General features: G+C 35.5%; 3 protein-coding genes across 5 annotated transcripts; 2 read left to right on the forward strand and 1 right to left on the reverse strand.

Annotated features, from left to right (window-relative positions):
• The first annotated feature begins 2,606 nt into the window (after positions 1-2,606).
• On the forward strand, positions 2,607-3,618 carry LOC127796326 (uncharacterized). The gene has a single exon (XM_052328411.1). The coding sequence runs from the start codon at positions 2,779-2,781 to the stop codon at positions 3,436-3,438; it is 660 nt and encodes a 219-aa protein (XP_052184371.1). The 5' UTR covers positions 2,607-2,778; the 3' UTR covers positions 3,439-3,618.
• A 2,523-nt stretch (positions 3,619-6,141) lies between these two features.
• LOC127796622 (uncharacterized) lies at positions 6,142-9,846 on the forward strand. 2 transcript variants are annotated; one of them, XM_052328858.1, is made up of 7 exons: positions 6,142-6,557; positions 6,640-6,745; positions 7,262-8,332; positions 8,617-8,679; positions 8,776-8,972; positions 9,275-9,390; positions 9,643-9,846. In XM_052328858.1, exons 1-7 carry the CDS (start codon positions 6,501-6,503, stop codon positions 9,740-9,742), a joined length of 1,710 nt encoding a protein of 569 aa, XP_052184818.1. In that variant the 5' UTR covers positions 6,142-6,500; the 3' UTR covers positions 9,743-9,846. The 2 variants fall into 2 exon arrangements, with proteins under 2 accessions (XP_052184818.1, XP_052184817.1); XM_052328857.1 differs by having other exon boundaries at positions 9,661-9,846.
• A 4,168-nt stretch (positions 9,847-14,014) lies between these two features.
• On the reverse strand, positions 14,015-18,949 carry LOC127798000 (probable LRR receptor-like serine/threonine-protein kinase IRK). 2 transcript variants are annotated; one of them, XM_052331266.1, is made up of 4 exons: positions 18,553-18,949; positions 17,396-18,160; positions 16,618-17,251; positions 14,015-15,898 (listed from the first exon to the last, which is right to left on the reverse strand). In XM_052331266.1, exons 2-4 carry the CDS (start codon positions 18,075-18,077, stop codon positions 14,452-14,454), a joined length of 2,763 nt encoding a protein of 920 aa, XP_052187226.1. In that variant the 5' UTR covers positions 18,078-18,160; positions 18,553-18,949; the 3' UTR covers positions 14,015-14,451. The 2 variants fall into 2 exon arrangements, with proteins under 2 accessions (XP_052187226.1, XP_052187225.1); XM_052331265.1 differs by having other exon boundaries at positions 16,618-18,160.
• Positions 18,950-19,520: the final 571 nt, after the last annotated feature.

A 19,520-nucleotide genomic window follows, 5' to 3' on the forward strand; every position in this document is an offset into this window, starting at 1 on the left:
ATGGATCACTGTAATTACAAACACTGATAACATAACTTATATTTTTCTATCAACCCCAGCCCCCCCACTTCCCTCTTCAAATGTACACAATATACTTACTTTTATATTTTATTATTTTTTGAGGTGGTGGTGGTCCAAATCCAATGATGATCAATAATGGAGCCATCTAACTTTCAATGCTGCCATTCCATTGGAGTTCGCATGGTCTCGCTTATTATTTATCAAAGTTAAGGGACAAATGATGTCACCACTCTATCTATCTAAGTGCCTTAAATATATTTCTTATTATGAATACATTAAAATATATATATATATATAGAGAGAGAGAGAGAGAGAGAGAGAGAGAGGTTGGTACAAGGAAGGGGCGACCCCTAAATCATGATGTCCAGACGTGGTTGTATTCAACGTCAGTTATTATTGAATATATAATAATATTATAATTTTATCTTAAAAAAATCGTCGCGAAAACTGAAAACAAGATGACGCATTCATACATCCTCATCCTCGGCCGCGCTCCATTTTTTACTGTTACTAATATATTAATATAAAGATAATTTATTTTCACGTTGACTCTTTTCAATTGAAGATACATATTTAGTATTCAGAGTTCTAAGAAAATATAAATCAAATTAATCATATTCTATATTTAACATAATAAATCTTAAATTAGTTTTTGAAACCTTTTAATACTAAGATAGTATTTTTGAAATATTTTGTTAATTTTTTTAAATACATTAAAAAATATATGAGTCATTTTTTATTCCTTATAAGGTCTAAAATAAATTTATTTAGAAAAATGAGAGATAAATTTATCTGATTAGCCTTTTTCAAAGTGTTGCTAAATAAATTTAACGAATATAATGAAAAATACTTTTGTAAATCAAATGTTAGATATAGGATATATTTTTAAAATTTTGACTATTTTAGCTCAAATACCTCTTAAATCTTAAAATTTGTCGCTTAAATATTAAGCTTTTCAAAATTAATTATAACACCTTGAATTAAACACCATACCCCTGAATTTTGGGGTGTTGTAACTAATTTTGAAAATTTGAATTAGTAATTAAAATAATTTTAAAATTTAGAAGATATTTTGATTAAAAGGCTAAAACTAAAAAGATATGTAATTAATTTATCTGAAATTAAAATTAGAGAGATGATTTGGCCCTTAAATCCCCCACAAATGAAATTTGAAAATTTTCAAAATAATATTAAAGTGATTATTTTAACACAGTAATCTCCTGAGAAGATTGTTAAAGATATTTTAGGATAAAGATTATTATTAAAATTGTAGGTCAAATGGATAATCTTTCCCTGTATACTATATTAATATAATTTTTTAAAATTTTAAAATATGTTATTATTTAATCATTAACCATCGATAGTCAAATTAATGATTTGGATATAATTTTTTCAATTTTTACTCATACAAAAATTTAAACTATATAGTGCTAATTTTTTTTTTTTCATAATTAAATGATGAAATATGTTGAGTATAGATTATACAAGTATAAAATCAAATTTAATAAATGGATGTGCAACTCTGTAAGTGATTTGTCAATGAACCACCAAGTCCGGACGCATATTTCATTCATATTTAAATGGATTCGGTGTGAAACATAGATAATAAATTATCTAAACCTCAATCTGATTCTAAATTTGATTAGATAAATTATAATTAGGTTAGATACAAGTAATAGATTTAACATATTCAAGATTTTAATATATAAATATATATTAGCATTAGGTATATAATAAATAAATAATATTAAATATTAAATAAATTTAATATCATGATGAGATTACGTAAGAAATAAATGACATTATGCCACCTCATTTCCTTCAATTCAAGGAGAACGCCGCTACTTGCCCGCCTGTATGCTTCAACACGTCTAACGTTGAAAACAAACACGTAAACAGGCTTTTGATATTTAAAAATAAAAATATTACTCACACATTTTTATTGATATTTTTGTTAACACTTTGTTAATTAATTACGTCTGTGATGAAAAATTATGCTTCTTAATTTGCGTAAGAATTTTTTTTTTGAAATAAGTTAATAAAAATAATAACATTTTCATTATTTATTTTTTTCTGAAAAAATTAAAACATGAACTAAATATTAAGAATTCAATGGCAACATAATATATATTAGTATTTTTAGATGTGATAGTGGTCGCTATCAAGAAGACCGGTGTAGAAAATACCGCTATATTGCCGCGGGAGTCCACGTGGAATGACGGTAGTTTAGTGGGGCCCGGGCTCGTGGAAGGCTTGCGTTTTCTTTTATGAGCACGCGCCCACATGGCCGCTTCGCGTGCCCTGTCGTGGCGGTGCTCGTGCATGCTCATGCCATCTCGCGTTTCGCCCGTCCTAATTTCACCTCAACTTAGTGTGTCTGAGCTGGAATCCCCTGCATCCAGGTGCGCTCGGATTTCACACCTGGCAGAATCTTAGCGGTCAGCTCATCTATTTCTACGTTTTAGTTATCGCTACGAGATGTAGGGAGTAATCTCCTCTCTCCAAATCCTCAGCGAACTTGGATAGGTTGGTAAGCAATACCCGACACGCAAACGAGAGTATAAAACCGGCCTCCCTCACGCGTTCCACCCAATAAATTCGCTAACCATTCGAGTCTTCTGAGTCTCCATCCTAGCCTCTCTTCTCCACCAATCAACGACCGCGTCTGGAAAGCTTTTTCCCGAGAAAACCTTTTCCCGGGAAAACAATATCCCTGCCGTTCGAGTTTCAAATCCTGCCGTCATCGAGCCAAGGAAGATGGCGTCTCTGACCATGCGGTGCGGGACGGACCTCTCGTCGGTCCACTGCCGCCATCTGAATCATCTGAATCGGAATCGGATCGGAGCGATCGGGATGCGGATGAATTCGAGATCAGGACCGCGGATCTCCGCCGCGGCTTCGGGTCCGTCGGTTCCCTGTGTGCCGACGATGCCGATGACGAATCGGCCTTCCGATGAGAGCGGGGCGCTGTTCTCCGAGAAGGTCGACGAGTGGATGCGGGGCTCGGCGGTGGAGATCGTGAAAAACCTCCGGGAAGCTCCGCTGTTCGTGCAGGTGTACGCGAGCAACAATGGCGCGGCGGCGCCGCCGCGGTTGCAGACGGAGAAGGCGGTGGCCGAGGAGTGGCCGGTGGTCGAGCGGCGGTGGAAGGACGGGACAGCGCCAGCGCCGGACGGGCTGATACTTGTCGAAGAGCTGCAAAGCAACGAAGATCAGGAAGAAGAGGAGGGGACGAAAGCGTGGGGAGTGGTGGTGCAGGGGAAGGGATCGGAATGTGGGCCCGCATGCTACCTGTTGAAGACGAGTCGGGTCGGGTCGGGTTTGGGGCTGTGTTCGACCCACTTCTGTCTGATGAAGGTGAAGAATTTTAGGGAAAGTGCTTTGTCGCAGCTAACCAATTGCTGGCTGTTGAAGTGAATACTTACTGTATAAAGAATTTGCTGGATGGTTGGGTTGGGGTCGGCAGGCAGCAATATTTCTTTGGTTTGATCATCGAACTAATTTGGGATCTGTGAATTGAATAATAAAGGGATAGATAGGGATCCCTGGTAAGTGTAGATAATTGAAATTGTTGAATAGAAAATTATATTCGTTCAACCTTTTTCATTGGTTGCTTCAGTCTAATTCATGTTCTCGTCACAATAGCATTTTTCTTGGGTTGTATGTTGTTTATGTGGTCGGTTCCATGCTTTTGGGTAAATGGGTGGGTTGATTTGATTTTGTTATAAATTTCAACTCGGAGGTAATCATCATTGAATCTAAACTTTTGAACCCAGTTTGACTAAATCACAAAGCCGAATGGAGCCAGGTTAATTAAATTCACATCCAATTAAATTGAGTCCTGATTTTAAAATTCTTGCGATCATATTAAATTTTATAATCAAAGCATGAAGATTTATTTTGATATAAATTCTTAAAAAGAATAATAGCAAGCATAGCTGCATGTATTCATTACAACTTCTTAATATCCACAGATCGATGTGAGAGCCTGCCTGAGCAAGAAGTAAAAATGAAATTGACATGAAAAGTGGACCTTCTTATTCTACCATGAGGGGAGGAGTTTTGAGTCTGGATTTCCAAATTGATTGCAACAACTATACTCAGACTAATTAAACCAGTCAGTCATGCAAATTAAGTCAAATATGGCATCCGTCCAGAAAAGAAACAAAGCTTTCAGTCTTCTTCAGAACACAGCTTTGAATATGGAATATGAATTGTCTCACCACAACTGAGTCCATCCATTCATCCATTCCATCTTATCTGCTCTCCTCCATCTTGGAACCATCCTCGAAAATGGATTCTTCTATTTTTTTATTTTATTATATATTTTGTGTGAGTAATTACTATATATATATATATATAAAATAACACGTTTTCCGTCATACACGTTAAAAGCACGTTTAAATGTTTTTAATGCTGCGAGGAACGGATCGACGCTTTTCACCAAAAAAATTATTTTCTAATTTTTTTTCTCAGTTACATAAAAATGAACTCGACAACAACTCCATATAATGTTATGATATAAAAATATTTTACCAAAAAATTATATTATATCTTGAAAAATAATTTATAAGGGCAAGGGACAGAAATATTAAGGTTGCGCTCTCTTTGTTTTTTAATTTTCAATTTTGAGTTTTGAATTTATTTTTAATTTTTTATTTTAATAATCTATTTTTAAAAAATTGAAAACGTATTATATTTGTCATTTTAAAAAATTATTTCTCAAAATAGAAAATTAGAAAACGCGTTCTCTTTGAAAGTTTAAAAATAATTTTTTAATAATATTTTATTCAATAAATTTGATTATTTAGTAAATTAAAATTATTTAATGTTAATATATTATTAAAAAATATATACATTTTAAAGTTAATGAATTTTGAAATATTTTTTTCTATTATAATAATAAAATATGAATAAATGAATAAATAAATGTGTTTTGAATTTAGAGTTTATTTTGAATAAAAACACTCAAAATAACTTGTTTTGAGTTTTTTTTATAATTTTTTTTATTTTTAAAAATAATAAAGAGAACGTATTTTTATTATTTTAAAAAATAAAAAATTAAAAATAACTTAAAAATAGCAAAGAGTATACAACCTAAGATATTGAAATTTTGTGATTTATGTAATTCTTAATGAAAAGAAATGAATAGCATAACAACAAATTTAAGAAACAATGGATTTTTTTCTTCTTTTATGCATATTGGTTTCATAAATGTCCACAGATAAAAAAAAAAAAAAATCATTTGCATGTTTTATAAAATTTCACGTTATTTCTTATAACCTAAGCCCTAAATTAAGGGATTTATCTAATCCGAAGGATTATTTTCAAGTACTCTTCTTAAGGTAGTGTTTATTAAAAATATTTAAGACAAAAAAAGTTACGTAACTTCCTATTAGATATTTTTTAAATATATTTATTTATTTTTTATTTTAAATAAATATATTTTAAATCTTATAAATAAAAAAAAACGTATATATCTTCTAATATATTGTAAAAAAAAAAATTGATAAAAATTTTAAAATAATTTTTAATCTTATTTTGATCGTTTTATATATTGATGTAAAAAATATTTTAAATTTATTTTAATATAATTTTAGTGTACTCATTTTAATAAATATTAAAAAAAGAAAAACTTATACAAGTAAGAGAAGGACCAATAAAGAAAAGACGAAGAATCAAAGCAAAGGAGAAACAACAACTAGAATAACTTTATCAAATTTTTGTTGGACAAATGAGCTAGTTGCGTTGGACTCCACACCAAACTAAACTATAAAAATAATAAAATTAATTTGAATAGTATGGTTTGACAGGGGGAGTCTACATGAAATTAATTATGGATATTTAATTATATGAAATTTATTCAAAAATAGAAAATAGCTTCTCATGAAATTAAATATAATAATTAAATTAAATTATATCAAAATAAGTGGAACAAATAAATTTCACAAAACTAAAGCAAACACAATTTTTTATCATAAAAATAAATTTTATGGATTTCAATAACATTTAATTTTTGAAATGAAACTTTTAAATTTCGAATTTATTTTAAATAGAGCGTTGAAAAATTTTCAAATTCTTCAAAGGGGAGAGACTCGGAGAGAGAGAGAGAGAGAGAGAGAGAGTGGAGTTTTGCGGAGGGAAACAGCGGACGCTCGGAGCGTCCGACGCGGCAATGAATCCATCTTCTTCCTCATTTTGAATTTGAAAAACCCAATAGAGAATAGAATTGCACAAACAGCTCAAACATCAAACAAATCGTCCCATTTTTATCAACTCTCTCACCCCCTCCTTCCCTGATCGTGTTTCTCTGAAAATTTCAATTCAAAATCAACCCTAACCATACTTCTACATCGCCCACGTTCAATTCATAGCCCACGTTTTTTCTCCTTCCATGAACCACAAATTTTTAGTCTTGATGGCTTTCTGTTGGTGGGTTCAAATGGACAACTGAATCATACTTTTTTTCAAACGTAGTAATGGAGGATGAAGTTGTTTCAGATGGGTCATTTTCCTTCCCCATATCTGAACCGAAGGTTGCAATCTTTTTCCTCGTTTGATGCTTTTGGGCAGATAATGGAATTTTCTTTAATGTTTTCTTGGGTTTTCGTTTTGTAGTTGAAGTTGGGTGACAAACGGAGCAATGCTGAATTTGTCGAATACTCGAAACTCAGATGTAAGCGGGTGAAAACGAGAGATCTGGAGTCTCTGTTTCACTCTAGAGGTAGGCCCTTCTGATTCCATGAAAATGTTCTTATCTGGATATGGTTGTGTACTATGGAGAAGTAATCGTGCTTTGATTAAATTGTTGTTCGCTGTTCAGTACTGATTTTGCTTCTTGCTTTCATGACAACGAATAATGCCTTGAGTTACCCTAATAAAGGAATTTGTAGTTTGGGTCCCTTGTAAGACTTATAATTGTCATACCATTGGGTCGTACTAGGAAAAGAGGTAAGAAAAATTGGGTGGTAGGATGATATAGTTATAAAAGTTTATAAAGGATGTAAGATAGAAATGATTGGAGGGCTAGTTAGATTAAAGTCTTGGTAGGCTTTTGTTGTTTATACCATTGGGTTGTATTCTTCTCTCAACTGTATGGTGAAGCTAATTGGTATCTGGGTTCAAAATTGCCTGATCTTTTGAGCATTTTCGTTGTGCTACTTGGCTTTCTTTCCAATTTCCTTTTTTGCTCTGGATTGTCTTTCGTTGCCAATAGATACTCATTTTCTAATAACCACAGAAAATTTAGAAGGCGATCGCCATTTTCTCCCTGCTGAGAAAAAGAAACCTCAGAGCTTCAAGGGCACTGCAAGAGCAAAATCTGTTAAATCTGTCCCTACGCCGCTCGATTTCATTGCCAAAGTTTGTGCGGCTAGCAATTCAGTTGACGATGATTCATTACATTCTGCTAAAAAATTGCCCTCGTTAAAGAAGCATGAAATAGAACAAGAAGTTAATTTTGGAACATCAAGGGGTTTTGCCTTGGATATGAATTCAGAAAATGTTTCTAGCTCACAGAATCAAGAACCACTTTGTCCTCACAAAAACCGTGGATATCTTAAATTGGGTGATGCTTCGGAGTGTGGGACCACTACCAGTCCACTGAAGGAGAAAGATACGATGAGAGTTTGGAAAGAGATGAAGCAAAATGGTTTCCTTTCATCTTCTTATGGAGCCATACCAGTGCCAAGGCCAAGCAGGAGGAAAACTAAAAGTGACACTAAAAATATGGAGCTTGCTAAGAGAGTACAAGTCGACAAGTTCGTGAGAATTGCTGCTCCAACTGGACTGCTGAATGAGTTGAACCCTGGGATCATAAACCATGTAAGGAACATGAAACAGGTTCATTCAATAATAGAAGCTCTTGTCAAGTCTGAGAAACTAGAAAATCATCCGGCTGGACATGAGCAAGCTATTCCAAAGAAGAGCGCTACTAAAAGTAAAAGTATTATTGACAGGAGAAAGGACCTGAAGAATGAAAATGGCTTAGGAATGAGAAGACTCTCTCTTTCTGGTGAAGATGGGTCTTTGAGTTCTTCATTAGGGAGCCAGCAGAAAAGAGGTTGCCCAATGTTGCTGAGTGAATCAGTTTACTTGAATTCCTATCACAAAGGGGGAGATGGTGAATCAAGCAACTTAGAGAGGACTTTTGGTAAAACTACATGCGGATCATTTCCAATGCAAGAAAGTGAGGATGATATACTTAAACTGAAGTTGTCACCATCTACGACTACGGCGTCAGATAATATTAGTTCTTTGTCTAGTGAGGAGTCAGCAAACCTAACCAGTGTCTCTGCTCTTTCATTTAAAGGTCAGCTGTTTTGGTCTCTGATCTTCTGTGTTCTTGGATTTTCTCTGTCTTTATGGGCCTGTGTCATAGGCTAGGAAAATTTAGAAAATGTTAAGAAAATTTTGGATTGGAATGGAAACTTTGCAATTTTTGCATTTCAGAAATTCAGCAACATTAATTCGTTACAGAACATAACTCTCAAAATTTTAAAACTGGACCAATGTTTCATAGATAAACTAAATTGCAGTTACAAAAAAGAAAATGTAACGCTATCAGTTGATTGAATTTTTCTTTTTGTTTGTCAGCTGCTAATATAGCTTCTCAATGGTTGGAACTTATTTGTCAAGACATTAAAGGCCGTCTCACAGGTAATGTTCTACTTTGTTTAACATCAAGTTCAGGTTTTTGATAGGAAAAGATCTTATAAAGGCATTCTTGTGTACCATTTTACGGTGTACTTGCAGCACTGGGGCTTAGCAAGAAGAGAGTTCGAGCTGTTATTAGTACGGAAATGCCTTTTCTAATGTCCCGAGAATTCTCAAGTAATCAAGAGAATGATCAGCCCGCTATTAAAAACCCTGCTGCTGGATGTCATGTCGCTAGATGGAGTGCTCTTTTTCATCAGATGGAAAAAGCCCTCTCTGAGGAAGAGAAGCAACTGGTGAGTATCTAGGAGATTTATCTATTACATTAGCAGTTTCACTAACAGGGCATCTGGGACAAGAAGTTTGAATTTTGATTGGAATCTTAGGTTTATGATAGTAATTCAAATCATATTATTATACATCGCTCGGTTCACCATGCTATTTGGCAGAGAACAGAGAAATGGGAAGTAACTTTAGGCCTCGGGGAATTATGCCTACAATTGGAGTCCAAATGATGGACAAGGGCATTATTAGAATTAGAAAACCTGAACAAACTGACAGGCTTCCTGAGTATTTAATTCTTGGTCATGTATCTCAGGAGAATTGGTTGAGCAAAGTAAAAGAAATGCGGCTCCATTGTAATCAGGGCCTACAACATTTCTGCAACCCATTACATGGTTTGAAATGGATGGGAACACTAGAAGATAACTCCACGTAAGTCTTTATACCTTCCACATTTGATTGAAAGTTTAATAATGCGTACATATTGATGTTGCTATGTGTTGAATTGTACATATATTTAGGTTTTGGTAACTCAGAGAACTACGAATTTCTTTTGTCTGAGATTGGGCTTTGTGGAAGCTTATGTTACCATTTTGCCGACTCACATCATTTAAGCATACAATTCTGCTATTTTGCAATTTATTTGGAAGTTTGGTCATATTGAATTATGTCACAGTTTTGTAGCTTTTCTTGTTCATGCAGATTACAGGAATTGGCTGTAAGGGCAGCTGCAGCTTCTATTTATTCAACATGCAACTTCGTATTGTCCACACAAAGTATATAATTTTTCTGATTGTTTTGTTCCCGTCTCAGGCTAGTCTAATTGTTCATTATGGTCTTGCTGATCTCTTTGCATTTACAAAGTTAATGATTCCTTCTTTTAGGGTTTGTCAATTGTGAAGCATTAAAAAGAATATACCATTCATATATCAAAGTCCATAGTTTCTTGTTTCTACTACAAGTATTATTAAGTATTTTAGCAGTTTGAATTTGTTGGGTCAAACACAATAATAAATTTATTTATTGAGAAATTATTTTCAAATTGTCGATACTTTGTAAGAGAGAATTTTAGCAAAAAACAAAAATATTATCATTAGATACATTATTATAGAAGAAATTATAATTTTAACAAAATAATCAGAAAACAAATTCGAATTTGTTGTGTCTAATTTAGCAGTTCTAAATTTTATCGTTTGATACAATATTATGGAAGAAATTAGATTTGAATTCAAAAATTTATTATGTATTTGGACAAAAAAATTAGAGAATTTAGATGACCCTCAAAAGATTGTCAATTGGACTAAAATATTAAATCCTATATTAATTTTAAAGTTTTTATTTTCATTCATTAGTAACAAATATTTATAGGCATATTGTATGTATACTTGTTAAAATATTAACACATACTTATACGTATATTTATTTGTATTATACGAATGTGTGTGAAGAACTTTTTTTATTTAAGCATATACTTTTAGTTTTATTTTTCTTTGACATTTTTTTACTGATTAAAATGATTGAATTTAATTTCAAAGTTTGTATAATTATTATGATATAACATCTTAAATTTTTTATACTTAAACTTGTTATATATATATATATAATTTGAATAATCATTTTTTATAACATCATTAATTTTTTCACTTAAACTTGTTTTATATATATATGAAATAATAACTGAACACGACTTAAATTCACAATTTTAGCCCCGGGAAAGTGAAAAGTTTAGCTTAGGCTAGACCTGGGGCATGGATGGATATCATTTTTATAATGAAAATGCCACTTGCGCATTACATGATCGATATCTAAAATAATATGCCAAACAATCTGCGAGAGCTTACATGATCGACATATATGGGCCCATTGGGCTGCATTTGGGTGGATTTTCAGGCCCCATTGTGAGATTGGGCTCAGTTTTGTATCTTTAAATGTGGCCTGCGCCAATCCATCTTATTATCTTATTATATATAGTAACGAAAGGAGTGATGATGCTTCACTTTACTTACTTTTACTTGACAGCTATATTAAATTGGGTAGATATACTTTTCACTCTCTAAGTTTCATTAAAATACAGTTTGTACCTCTATATTATAGAAATTACATTAGCATCTCATGGGTCAAAAAGTTGTTAAGATGCTTGTGTAATTTTGTAAAATTCCAGGGATTCTTGTGTAAAGTAAATCTAATCTCATAGGTAATAAGTTATAACTTTCGAATAGAAGGGGCAATCAATATAAGTTTTCATGAAATATTTTTTTATTTTTATCTGGGTGTTAATAAAAGACTATTTTTATTATTTGAGTGTTATAAAATACGATATTTGAATTTTTTTTTTTTCTAAGGATGGCTTTGTAACTTTTGAAAAATAAAAAATAATGAAAGCTATATATGTGATGGAACGAAATAGAAGATTTGGTAATTGAATCCGTTGGGTGTGTAGAAAGTTCACAATTTGACTGAATACTTAATTTGGTAATCTTTTTCGCTAAGAAAATCAACATGGGGTACGAAAGCAAGATCTATAAGACAGACAATTACATCTAATTAATTATTAATTAGAGAGTTATAATCACGTATCTACTGTACTATACGTTACGTGTGCGTCAATTCAAATTTCAATTTTTTTTTTTGTTTTTTTTGAGTAAATGAAGTGAAAATACGTAAATTGGGGAAACCTTCTGAAATTCAAATTCAAGATACGATGCGTGTTGTCTCTAACTGTAACTCCTCGGCATTTCAATTTAGAAAGTTGAGAAAAGGGGAAGAGAGGAGAGGATTGAATTAGAATAAAGCAATTTGGTTTGGAGGTGGCTTTTGTAACTTGAAATGAATGAATGACCAAACCATTCACAATGCCATTGCCATGTGCATCGCATAAGTTCAGAGGAGGGTGGTATCATTTGGTCTCTCAATAAAGCAAAAGGCCCACTCAGACCAGAGAGAGAGAGAGAGAGAGAGAGAGAGAGAGAGAGAGCCAATCATCTATCTGCCTCTGTTCCTCTGCTACTTTCTCTTCCTTTCAAGGAGGCTTTTTATTCTTTTCATTTTCTTTAATTTAGTTTTCCCCCAAAAAAAAAAGAAGAAATAAAAGAGAGAAAAAGCACGGTGATGGGTGGTGCAGATTTTAGTACTTTTTTGCATTCATTCATCTTGCTCGATGCATATAGCAGTAGCTGAAAACTGCCTCCAATTTAATATCAACAACCCACCATTAATGCCAAGGACAGAAATGTAAGAAGATGGTCTCCTCTGACTGGGATTCTGTGCTACCCATTCATTCATTCATTGGATTTCGGGGTACGGACTGTGGGACCCCCCTAATTTTGCACAAAATACACTACAAAACTGAAACGTAAAACGGATATTAACTTGTATTTATAGAATATTATTTTGACAACATTACACACACACACAAAGTTATATATGAAAAGGGGTGCTAAAACAACAGCAACATGGAGCATACAATTCCAAGGTCCCAAAATGAAAAGTGGAAGTGGAGGGGTTGGGTTCCTTTTTCCTGTCAATTAGATAGTTACGTTTCATAAGTTGAGTGGAAGGTGGAAGGTGGTGAGGAAGAAAAAGTAAAAAGTGAGGATTTGGAAATCGTCATTTTGGTACATATTTTTATTTTTATTTTATAAATAGAGTATATTTGTAACTTATTAAATATAAAAAAAAACAGATTTAGATAAAATGATATGATTGGTTAACAATCATGTAACGTACACTGAGTAAGAAAACATCTACTAAAGTGGGCAGTTATAATGTCAATGTCGAGTTATTCTTCCATTATTATTTTTATTATAAAATGAATAAAAGCATTATAATAATTAATATAATACTCATCCAAATAGAGGAAATAAGTAAGTTTGCATTACAGGAGTGGGCATGTGATGTGGGTAGTCTACGATGAATAGGCCGAGTGGGTGGGTACATATTGGGCCCAACACCAACCTATTTGTTTAACGTACGCATTGACTGCTTGTGGGACAGCTCACTCTCTCCGTAATCTGTGCACATCCTTCTCCTGGTCCTTCATTTTCTAGCAAATGGAATGGAACCCCCCCCACCCCAAACCTCTCCTTGTACAATGACAAAAGTGCCCCCATCTTTAACAAACCCTTTTGTCACCCTTATCAAAGTTAAAATGATAATCTAATTTTGGGAATTCAGAAATATGAATTTGAGTTTTGCGATTTATTTGATTTTGATGTGGTTTTTTATTATGTTGATTTTAATTCAAAAAGTGAATAAATTAAAGACATTCGTACAAGTGAAAAGTATTATTATCGATGTTGTTGTTAAGTGGTACAGCGAAGATGAAAGACCAGGATAAAGAAAAAATAAACAAAAAAAGATGAATTGAAAAGAACAAAGTAATATTAGAAGCTTAGGAAGCATTGAGTGGTGAAGGAAAGAATGGTTCTTTTCCGACAGAATCATGGTATTCCCCAAATTTTCTATTCCCATTTCGATGCCTCTTTCTCTGTCTTTCCCCCTTTGTTTATTCAGCACTCAGATTGTTTTCTTGAAAGATGGTGCCAAGAATCTTGAAGACCTGTGCTGCCCATCAACTCACTTTTGACTTCTAATATTTATATATCTCACTCCCCAACAACCGCTATCATTTGGGTGAAGTGAACGTTTTCTTTATTCAAGTGCTATGGCATTGGCCCCAATTTGCTCAGCCAGATAAAATGCCATATTAAACAAATTATTAGATAGAAAAACAGTAAAATATTAGGTACCCAATGCTTATACAATAGGGGCATTATTACTTGTTTGTCAATGTAAAGCTCATCCAATGGGTGCAAATGAAAGTGAGTTATTTTCACAAAATACATTCAATCTATACGTGATGCATCACACTTGAGTGACAAAATATCATAATTTAATTATATATATAATCATATTTAGATCATAAATACATATCATTAAACGAATTTCATCTTAATAACATATGATCGATGTATGACACCACATCAGGTGCAATAACTCTGATATCTGGGTTATATTTGACCAACTGTTAAGTGAAATGGGAACTGGGCATCACATTACAAACTAGAAGCATGAAATAGACAAGGATCCTTTGATTAGTTTGAGAGATCAACCAGATTGAAAGGCTGGCTACCGCAGTTAGAACATACATAGTCAGAAGAAGTTAACACCAGCACAAAGTATCAATTAAACAAAGATGATGACAATTACAGCAGGAAATGAAAGGTTCTTCACTAATTGGTATGATGTCCAAAAGGGCCCCAAAACTGGAACCCGGTGAAAAAGAATCCGGCAACCCACCAAGAAGAAGCTGCAACATAAACTAAAAATCTTCGGGACAAGAAACAAAAGCAAAGCAAAAGCAAAAGCAAAAACCTCCAGCAACCAATCCTGTCTTCTTCTTTCTCTAACTAAAACCAACCGGATTCTTCTTCGCCATTGTACATCCTTTTTCTCGTTGAATCAACTTCTGGAAAATAAAGTTAAGTTCTTAGTTCATACCAATTCCTCCTGGCTATCAGAAGGGCATCTGATCAGCTCCAGAATGTTAACCACCTCGCTCATGTCGGGCCGGTTTGATGGCACTTGAGATGTGCAGATTAAGCCTAATTTCATTACTGGAATTGCCTCATCCGCAGGGAAATTCCCCTGCAACCTCCCATCAACACATTCCTCCACCTTCCCTTCTTCCAGGGCTCCTCTGACCATGTCACAAAGTACTACCACATCATCTTCCATGTATTCAACAGGCCGCTTTCCGGTTACCACCTCCAAAACCAGAACCCCAAACCCGTAGACATCGCATTTCTCGGTGATTTTTACAGTCCGGCATGCAAATTCAGGTGCCATGTAGCCTAGGGCGCTCTGAATCTTGCTGCTCAGAACATAACGGTCTAGCATTGGCAACAGCCTTGCCAGGCCAAAATCTGCCACTTTAGCACTGCCGGCGCCATCAATGAGGATGTTGCTTGATTTTAGATTGTAATGGATTATGTTCATCTGGTGGAGGTGAGCCAAACTTTTAGCTGTCCCAAGAATTATATTGAATCTATCATTCCATGACAGGAAGTTTCCACCTGAACCCTCATGGAGGTGCTTATACAAACTTCCACCAGACACAAATTCATATATGAGGAGCTGCAGGGACGGAGTCCAGTAATAGCCTTCAAGCGCAACAAGGTTATGGTGTCGGATTTTTCCCAATTTCTTAACTTCCCTCTCAAAGTCTTCTTGGGATTTCACCAGACTGGAGACAGTAAGCTTCTTGATGGCAACTGGCCGGCCATCTCGAAGCATTGTCCGGTAGACTGCTCCAAATCCACCACGTCCAAGTTCGCAATCCTTGCTGAGCAAAGCATGTGCTCCCATGCTGAAGTCAGGCTCCCCTGAAAACATGACAAGCTTACCAGAGTTGGCATCTGTAGTGGGGGAATTGCTGAAGTCATCACCACCGGATAATGTCAGAGCTGCTGCTGAGCGGGATGTGGTAGACCGGACACGGAGGTTGAGGACAGTTACAGCAATTACTCCAATAACAATCACAGCAGCTGCACCAATTGCAATGAGGGCAGAAATGCTCAGGATGATTTTCTTGTGGCCAAGAATTTGGGGGACAGGACCAGGAGTGGAATCAGAAGAATTGGGATTCAGGACAATAGGTTTGGGAAGGACAGTTGGACAAGTCCTGTTGACCGCAGCCCCACAAAGTGACGGATTGCCTGAGACAGAAGACGGGGCAATTCTGTTGAAAAAACTACCAGCAGGCAGTTCACCTTGGAGCTGGTTGTGTGATATGTTGAAGGAGACAAGCCGGGCAAGATTTGCCAGTTGCTTTGGTAGGGTTCCAACGAATTTATTAAAAGACAAGTCTACAACCTGAAGGTTAACAAGTTTTGCAACAGCTGCAGGTATTGAGCCAGTAAGGTTGTTCCTTGAAAGAATCCTGAAAATTTTGTGAAAAGCAACAAAAGCAAATATGTAAACAAGTGTTTTTACAATGTTGGGTGAGTTTTCCCACACCCAAAAAAGACAAAAAGAAATAGAAAAACTAGAATAGACATGCAGACTGACCAGTATTAGAGAGAAATTTATTGTTAAAATTCAATGTCACAGATTAGCCGTTTACATCAAGCATTATATACCACTTGCATGAACTTTAAGAAGCATTAAGCAATTTTAAGATAGCAAAACAGTTGTCAACAAACTAAAATACCAATGGCAAACATCCAAGTCTAAGAACGGTGAATACCTAGCAGAAGACATGTTGACATTTGGCCCGTTAGGACATGCAGAATGTGTTCTTAATATATGTTCTGGAGATTTACAGATTAGCCCATCTATAGAAGCCCCATGCAAGTAATTTTCTATGGCTAGAGATTATTAAAGGGTATAATCTTTAAAATCAACAGAAATGATGCGAGCTTGTCACTACTTCTAGCGACGACATTGCACAGCTTCGATGAGGTATGTAAGTTGTGTGAACAAGATAATGTCCTATTAGGTAATTACGCCATGCAAAGAGAAGTAAATAACATTCCTTGGTGAACAAGAACATCAAACTACATAAGCAGAATATAGGCTACCTAACTACCTAGACTTGAATCACATAGCCAAGGTAAAAGATAAAGCAACAAAAAGCATAAATCTATAAAGGCAACTTACAATGATGTTAGTGAAGAGCAATTTTCAATAGACATAGGAATCGTTCCAGACAATAAGTTCTTCTCCAGTTTCAATTCTTTAAGAGATAACGCTCCCCCAATTTCCAAAGGAATGCTTCCATTTAACCTATTTTCACTCAAGTCCAGAATATCCAAAGCCTTTAGTTCTCCAACACTTGCTGGAATACCACCATCAAGTGAGTTCCTAGACAAATTCAGGACCTGCAAGCTGCTAAAATCCCCAACAGCAAAAGGAATGTTACCAGACAATGCATTGCTGGATAAATCCAATACAAGAAGCTTTTGGTGTGACGTTTCTGCAGAGGAAGCAAAAGCACTATCCATGCTCCCACTTAATCTATTTCCTGAAAATACAACTTCCTGTACACTCAATTTAAATATCCAAACAGGAAGACTACCCATCAATAAATTGTGGCTGAAATCTGCAACCACAAGGTTCTCACAGTTGATCATGGACTCTGGCAAATTCCCAGTAAAAGCATTTGTAGAAATATTCAGCACCTTCAAGGACTGGAGGTTCCCAATTGATGTAGGAACCTGACCAGAGAAGCTGTTATCAGAAAGATCCAACATCTCAAGTCTTCTCATTTCTCCGAGCCACTCAGGAAGCTCACCTGCAAACAAGTTTTCATGTAAATTTAGATCATTGCACAAGGTAAGCTTCTGCATCGTGTCTGGAAGATTCCCTGATAGGGAGTTTTCACTAAAATCAATTGACCTCAAAAGTAAGCAACTACCAATTCCATCAGAAATCTTGCCTTTAAATTTATTCTTCCTCAAGTTAATTGCTCTCAAATTATTCAATCCTTCAACGCCCTCTGGAATCTCACCCTCCAAAAGATTATCTGAGAGATCAATTGATCTAAGCCCAGTCAAAGACCAGATCCCAGTAGGTAATGAACCAGAAAACTGATTGGAAGAGAAGTTGATTGCAGCAAGTGTGGAGCAGGAGCTCAAGTCGTCTGGAATTTGGCCTGAAAACTTGTTCTTGGCCAAGGAAATTGACCTTAGAGAGCCACATCGTTGGAAGAAATCATCAGGGATTGATCCAGAAAGACTGTTCTGGCTCAAGTCCAGGATTCGTAAGTTCTCCAGTCTGGTAAGACTGGGTCCTATATTCCCTGTAAGATTGTTATTTGCCAGTGACAACTTCCGAAGAAACTGCAATTGGAGTAGGCCCTTGCCTAACCGTCCTGAGAGAGCAAACCCATCAAGGACAAGCTCTGATACCCTGTTGAATCTTGGGTTGCATTTTACACCAACCCAGTTACAGGGACTGTCATCATCTTCATTCCAAGAAACTAATTTTCCACTCGGATCTTGAATGTCAGCCTTGAAGACTATCAATCCCAGAACATCATCATTCAGAGATGGATTCAAAGATCTCGCCGAAATGGGAACTAGAAGAAGCAAAACAAACAGACAAAAGAAGTTCTTCATTTCTAATCACCAGCTGCAAACAAAACCTCATTTAGTTCTTAGGCTTCCATCAAAGATTTGGGATCCTTCAAACTCAAGCCGCCCTGTTCATAAAGTATACAACTAAGACATAGTAGTCCCAAAATAGTGAACAACGAATGATAAATTGTGTCCATAATAACTGCAGGCATTGTTCGCTTTCGCAACAAACTAAATTCAAGATATAAATCGAGAAGAAAATACAGCTCAACCGCAAGAATAGACATCAAACAACTTCAAACAAGGCTGAAGCGACTAGTTTTGAAATTTTGAGCACACAGAAAACTTCAAACAGACGAAAGGAAAAGCGAGAGACAGTAACAGACCCATCAGAAAAAGGATAAGAATGTGCGGATATATGGCTGTGTCTAACGGCTAGCATTTGCGGAGAAAAACAGAAAATGTGAAGAGAAGTTAGAGAAGACTACGGCGAAACACCTAAAAATAGCCACATTACCTGTGAAAAGGCCGGTAAATCGAAAAGCACAGCAGAAACAGAAGCGGATTTTTAGAAGGTGAGAGGTTGAAAAACCCTAGAAATCTCACTTAAAACCGTCGATTCGCTTAGAGCTCTGAAGGCTGAAGGAAAAGCGGCCAAGTAACAGCAAAGCAGTTCGATCTAAACACCACTAGAATGCGGAGGTCAGGACTGGGCGTACACCGGAAATGTCTCCGGAAAGCAAGACGAGAACGAATCTCCGGCGCCGGCAAGGGTTCTGGAAGCCGAGTTACAGAAAAGAAAGCCACCGGGAAAAGTGGTTTCTGTAGGGAACGGTGAAGCTTCTGCTGGAAATTGTCGCCGGAAAAAGCGGATTCACTCTCTCTCTCTCTCTCTCGGTCTCTGTCTCTCGGAACAAAAGTAATGCAATTTGTGATGACACTTTATTAACGGCAAAATAGGGGAAGTGAAGTGTGGGAGGCGAGTCTAATTTGGACACGTGGCAGAATAGGTGTGGGGAAATGATTTCCAACCTGGCATAATTAGTAAGGTTACGCATCTACGTGGATGTCACAATGGCAGTGCCAGGCAGGCGAGCTTTATAATCAATGGTCCCTGTCTTTTTGGAAAAAATTACCATTATATTTATGTCACAGCCCGCCAACAAAATCGAAATAAAATAATAATAATGTTGTTATTATATATACAGTGTTACACAAAGCAGCAACGTGTGCATTATATATATATTTTTTTGTATTATAAATAAATATATTTATCTGCGGAATTTCTCATTAGTTAGTCTATTATACAAAGAAGTGAAGCAATTTGAATTAAAATGGATTTTCCACCAAAGCATCGAGGAGGACGAAGAATCCTGAAATTCAACCGTCTTCAGCAATCACAATCAGCATGTACTCCCTGCGCTCTCACCAACCAATTTCATCTGATTCGATTTAATTTTTGCTTAATTAACTTGGATTTAGGAT

Source organism: Diospyros lotus, chromosome 3 (assembly GCF_014633365.1).
Source record: "Diospyros lotus cultivar Yz01 chromosome 3, ASM1463336v1, whole genome shotgun sequence".
Classification (NCBI taxonomy): Eukaryota; Viridiplantae; Streptophyta; class Magnoliopsida; order Ericales; family Ebenaceae; genus Diospyros; species Diospyros lotus.

Coding starts and splice junctions, on each gene's coding strand:
- LOC127798000 (XM_052331265.1), bottom strand. CDS start 18,077: ATGAAGAACTTCTTTTGTCTGTTTGTTTTGCTTCTTCTAGTTCCCATT. Junction 15,899..16,617: donor TGCTCTTCACTAACATCATT/GTAAGTTGCCTT, acceptor CAAAATTTTCAG/GATTCTTTCAAGGAACAACC.
- LOC127796622 (XM_052328858.1), top strand. CDS start 6,501: ATGGAGGATGAAGTTGTTTCAGATGGGTCATTTTCCTTCCCCATATCT. Junction 6,746..7,261: donor GTCTCTGTTTCACTCTAGAG/GTAGGCCCTTCT, acceptor TAATAACCACAG/AAAATTTAGAAGGCGATCGC. Junction 8,333..8,616: donor CTCTGCTCTTTCATTTAAAG/GTCAGCTGTTTT, acceptor TTTGTTTGTCAG/CTGCTAATATAGCTTCTCAA.
- LOC127796326 (XM_052328411.1), top strand. CDS start 2,779: ATGGCGTCTCTGACCATGCGGTGCGGGACGGACCTCTCGTCGGTCCAC.